The following is a 6,000-nucleotide window of genomic DNA, read 5'->3' as shown; positions in this document are numbered from 1 at the left end:
TGAGGGTTCATCCTGTAGTTAAAATGGTTTTCATCAGAGAGGAAGGGAACGGGATTAGAGAGAGAGAACAGCATCCAAAGCTCTTGGGGTGTTGAGGCTGCCCAGTTTGATGATTTGGAGCTATCACTCTTCTCTTGATACATATCTTTCTCATTGCTCATTACCTAATGCTCATATCCCTGATACCTAGATTGTATGTGCAACTACTGGAATGTGTTTGCATTTATGGAATATGTCTCTGGTATTATTCATTGTACATCTCCTAACAGCAACTCACAAAATTTAAGTAGTTTCACAATGGTAATGAGTTCTACTCTAGTTACATAGTCTTGGATAAATCACCTAACCCCTTCAGTCTTGGTTTTTTCATTTATGCAACAAAGAGGCAAGTCTAGGTATTTTCTAATCTTATGTATAGAACTAACATCACATACATTTTTTATGATTATTCTCAGCCATACAAAGGATAAGGCTTGTAACTGGGACTGTTTCTTAACCATCTGCCCCCACTAGGTTTGGGCACACTATTATTTAAATAAAGAAGTGTACATCTTTCATTTTTTTCTGATCAAATAAAAATAACATGTTTGACAAGAAGCAAAGAATATTGATCTTATTTATTTTCATTCTTTAGAACTGATGAAGGCAAATAATACAATTGTAGGCTAATAAACTATACTGACATAAATATTTAAGACCAGGAAAGGAAATAATCAGATTCCATGTCATTTATACATAAAGTTTACAGAGCAAATAGTTAATCTTTAAAAGATTTTAATATATACTCCAAAATGGACAATTTAGGAATACATAATTATATAACATCGATTCTGTTAGATATGTGAATGTATATATTTTTGTTTTCTGTAAAATAGTTTCATGCTTATAAAAGTCACCCTAAGTCAACGTGGGACAAAGAGAACAACATACAGTAGAAATAAACCAAGTAATAAATAGGGTATAAGTAAGGAAAATATTATAAAGCAGTTACATTCTTGACACAAAAGAAAAAAATAAATTCACTTTTCTATTACCTAATGGTAATTCACAATCATTTCCAGGAATTCTGTGAGAATTTAAGGCCATTTTGTTCTAAAGATATGTTTTAATTTAGACACAACTGTCATTTTTGTCACAAAACTGCAATTCTTCTAAAAACTGTACATGCAAAAACTCTTTACAATTAATTGTGGATAGGCAGATCAGTCAGTATATAGGAGTGGGTTATTTCACAAATGTGTTGTGCACTAAGTCACATGGTTGTGTATATTTAACTGGGAATTTCACTAAAAAACTTCCAGCCTGTGCACCCTGCGTGGCAACTTGGAAAGGAATTCAAATCAAGAGAGCCAGTATCCCTTTGACTTAAAATATCTAGACAAGGTACAATGAAATAGAAAGTTTAAAACATCTGCTACATGGTTCACAGTCAAATATTCTGGATTTTAGTCTTTCTACATAGTATTGTAATATAAAGATGCTACTTTTTACACAAAGTATTTTCTGTGCATTTACAGTTCACGATGTTTGACTTATTATTTCTACTTAGCATTACAAAACATAAACAAATTGCAGTCTAAATTTAGAACCCAAACTTCATGAAAAATGCTTGTTCTTTCAGAATACACATCTGCTAAGTGTAAACTCCCATACTTGGCGAATGGCACAGAGGCACTGATTACTAAGCAGATACAGCTTCATAAGACAATTCACTTACTGAGAAATATGAAAGTATCTTTACCTTCCCTTGCTTGCAATTGCATTTGTCCAGACAGTCATTCAAAGAGATATTGCTCTTGTGATTATAGCTATTGCAATTTAGAAGACAAAGGATTCAATATTCAAAACTTGTATTCTTAAGAACAGTTATAAAAGTACTGGAATTTAAAAAGTAGTAACATGTAAACATTGATATAGAGGGACTGCTTTCCTATATACATAGCAGTCAAGGACAATATTTGAGTTAAAAACACAGGTGGTGCTTTTTCCCAACAGTACATTGGAAATTAGCTGTTTCTGTCCAAAAAACATTTAAAGATTCAGAGAAGACATCCATATTTTGCTTCAAGCATTTAAACAATTTTTCTGTTGCTCATGCAACAACCGTATTTACAGTTTTGGTTTAGGAAGATAATAAATTTTGGATCCAAGAAAGCATACAAACCAATACTGCTGAAACCAAACTGAGAAAAGTATCTCATTCCCTGGTTCCTTATAGAGCACCAGGAGAAAAGCATGGACTCAGCAGTTCTAACTGAAGTGTAGTTACGTTAGCATTTCGGAGCACAGTCATATTTGAGTATGTAACACATGTGTAGGTGGGGTGTACGGGGGAGGTGCAGGTGATGGCTTGATTCCTCTGGCCCTCATGTAGGAGAGAAACTGCTCTGGGATCTCCGCTAGGACATCTTTAGCTAATCTAGCCATGCTGAGTATGTGGTTTCCGCTTCTGTCAATATAATCCCTGAATGGCACAAACTAAATCAGAGGTGAAAGAAAGTTATTTAACAGACCTTAGCATGCTATTTAAATAAATAAATAAATAGACACAAAACCCAACATATGTAAACATTTGGTTGTAGGAGAATCAGAGAAGCCTGGAGTAATGGTGAGATGCATGATAATAACTATGCATTTTAAAGATATTTGATTTATTACAAATAGCTCTAACAGTGACCACAACTTTCTAATATATACTTTATCTAAAAAGGGATGTAATCCTTATCTATGTTTTTCCCCACAATAACTCTTGTCTCCGGGTCCTGATACACCCATCATGTTGCTACATGTATTCTGCAGTTTTGAGTTTGACACCTAATTGGATGGAGCATTATCCTCTTCAGGGCTTAGTTTCTTGTCAAATGGAATTAATGCATGCTTAATTCAGCTTTCAATGTAGAAGTATTACTCAAATCAGGGTTAAAAATAATGTATATGTTAAAGAGTACTAAACACATGTAAGGTATTTTTAAATTATATTACTAGACCATCAAATCACATGGACAATGAATATAAAATTTACACAGTTCACATTAGTAGGTACCCGAAATATTCAGTACATTGAATCCCGCCCCAAATATTTGTTTTTTATATCTATTTGGAAAGGCAAAAAATAAACAACCAAAAACCCTCAGTGTAAGATTTTGGTATAATTCTTATTGAAATATCATCAAATATCAATATTCTTATTTTTACATTACATAAAAATGATTGTTCTATCTCTATATAAGCAATCATGTGAGAATTCTTATCACTGAATACTCTGGAAATAGATTGCCTGATTCCATTCTCATTTATAATGATTACATAATAAACACTGTGCTGTTTGTGGGCATTAGTTCAATTTCCCCTTACAGACATCATGATTCTTGAAAGCAACTGGGAATGATTGTCACTGTTAATGTTGTGATAGTTTGGGGACACAGTAATTTTAGGTCTTGGAGAAAAGGCATAGCGAAGACATTTCAGGAGGTTGAACAATTTTCAAATATAATATTTTAAAGTTTATATTAAATAATTTTTTTCCTCCAGAGAAACAGAGTGTTCACACTCTCATCTCATACTGTAACATAACTGTTTTAAATTTATTTTGAAAAATTTACTTTTGATGTAAGCAGTTACTCAAGATGTGCCTTCAGAAAATTAACTTTTATTAGGAAGCAGACTTTAAACCACTCAGGTTGCAACAGATAAAGCAGGTTAAAATGTTTAGAAATCAAATAGCAAATGTAATACTATTTATGCAGTGAAAGCAGTCTCTTTTAAGGAAGAGCAGAAAGGTACTCCTTTCTTTTTAAAATAAGGCACCCTATAGACAGAAGCATACCCATATGACCATAATTTTACCCTGTCTTGATACCAGGTGGAAAACTCAGCACAACTTTTAGAAAAGTGTGATAGAAAGGTGACAAATCTTTCTCTTACCTTAAAGGTAGCTAAGTAAGGGTAAGAAAAAACTAACAGAGTGAATATAATCTTCAGCTGAGAAGAGAAATAGGAGGATATGAACATTTGTGAAGTTATATTATCTGACTTGGACAAGACCTGACAAAGAGGTGCAAACAAAGTTAGGTTTATTTTTCTCTCTGAAGCTATAATTAGAAAGGTAAGAAAATAAGAAACAACATAGTGAAGGATTAATAGGAAAAAGGTCTTTAATTTCATCTATAGCTTATTTCATTCTTACTTTAAAAGGCATAGTATTTTTAAAAAATTTAGTAATGATATGGTTAGTATATACATAATTACCTTTTTAAAATTTTATTTATTTTTTAACACCTTTATTGGAGTATAATTGCTTTACAATGGTGTGTTACTTTCTGCTTTATAACAAAGTGAATACAAAATTATATTTTAAACTATTTGTTAGGAGAACAGTTTTTGAAGAATCTATAGCTAATACCTACATTTCAGGGAAATGGCGACACTCTAGCAGATAGTTGATACTTCTCTAGGGAAGGGGGATATTATACCTGCTGTGTTTTTCCTTTACCTCAACTTTGCTCTTATATTTACTTTTATTTTGGTCTTTACTCTTCTCTTAGACCATGGTAATTAAATTCAATGATCTTTTTACTCCCTATTCTCAAAAACTCCGGAATTAGACTTCCCAGGTTCAGATGCTGGTTCTGCTGCTTATTAGCTGTGTGGTCTTGGACTAGTTATATTCTACTCTGACTCAGTTTCCTCTTCTATAAAATGAGGATAATAATAATAATGCCTACTTCATTAGATTGTTGTATTAAATAAGTCAACACATAAGTGCATAAAATAGTGTTGAACTCATAATATGTATAGTATGATAGTCATTATTATTGCTATCCATTAATTTATAAATTTATATATGCAATATAAATATGAGACTTTTCTTTCTAGTCTTTTATTTACATTCATATTAAACATTAAATATTTTTATCAATTTTTTAATCTCTTTCAAACTTATGTACCACTATTATAATCTAAAACTGTAATTCCTGACCTTTTTGTTATTTTAAAACACCTGTTTTTTCACCTTTCCAGCAAATGTTATAGGATGTGCTAAATTTTTTACTGAAGTAAGTATAAATTCATTTTTAAGATTGTTATGATACTCTGGAATGTCAAAACTAAGATTCAAATCACTGTTCTCATAATACATACACTTCTACTCATCTTTAAAACGTTCATAAAAAATGGGTAAGAAAGAAATCTTAGTTTTCAGCCAAGGAGGGAAGTATATATCTCATTTAACTTGTTTGCTAAATGTGAGCACAGATTCTGATACGTCCCTTGAGTATTAAGGGACCTTGCCAGTGGGTTAAGAGTAACTCTTATAGCAATTGATATTATCAACAGGAGCATCTCTTATCCCACATGTGTGTTGGGAGCAGAGAAAAAGATGTTGAGAATCTTCTACTCACTAACCTAAATTAATCTTTTTCCAAAGGAACATTCATCTCTTCAGTCAAGTCATGAGGTACTTCCCTAAGTGAGAGATGAAAATGACAAGTGACTCTGTTTCCTTTACCTCTTATTAATGTTAAACCTTACACTTTTGATGACAAAAATATATTCTCTTTCTTTTTGGACTATTGCTGATATCCTTCTACAGTAACAATTTTCCACTCAACTTCTCAGACCCCTCTGTTTATTATCCCTTTTAATCACTCATTTCTGATCACTGTACCTGGGGACCTCCTGTTCAAAATAACACTCACACATTTGTGAATATATGTTGATCACTGACTATTACCACAAATTAACTTGGACCCTTAAACTGTTCAGGTTAGAGGAACAAATCAATTTTTACTTTGCACTAACTTATCCCATTCATATGAAGAATACAAATAAATGCATTCTGTTCAGTTGAAATATACTATTTCCTTGACATGCTACATCTTTCTTTTAGCATCTCTCCTGTACAAGGAAAATGTTCTATGTGGTTGCTCTAACAGCTAGCTTTGCCTATTTGTGAAAAAAGTTTGAATAAGTTTGGGCAAATGAGCTTTTAGTTGTGGTTCT

At 32.3% G+C, this 6,000-nt stretch overlaps 1 protein-coding gene across 2 annotated transcripts in view; it reads right to left on the bottom strand.

Annotated features, from left to right (window-relative positions):
* Positions 1-590: 590 nt before the first annotated feature.
* Positions 591-6,000, bottom strand: part of CPNE8 (copine 8) — a 321,663-nt gene continuing 316,253 nt past the window's right edge. For both annotated transcript variants that reach the window (XM_024122759.3, XM_024122760.3), the window contains one exon: positions 591-2,478. In XM_024122759.3, coding sequence (XP_023978527.2) covers positions 2,290-2,478 — 189 coding nt within the window. In that variant the 3' untranslated portion in view covers positions 591-2,289. The remainder of the gene's footprint in view (positions 2,479-6,000) is intronic.

The sequence above is a fragment of the Physeter macrocephalus genome, chromosome 6, assembly GCF_002837175.3.
Source record: "Physeter macrocephalus isolate SW-GA chromosome 6, ASM283717v5, whole genome shotgun sequence".
Taxonomy (NCBI): domain Eukaryota; kingdom Metazoa; phylum Chordata; class Mammalia; order Artiodactyla; family Physeteridae; genus Physeter; species Physeter macrocephalus.
This window is presented reverse-complemented; position numbering and strand designations above follow the sequence as displayed.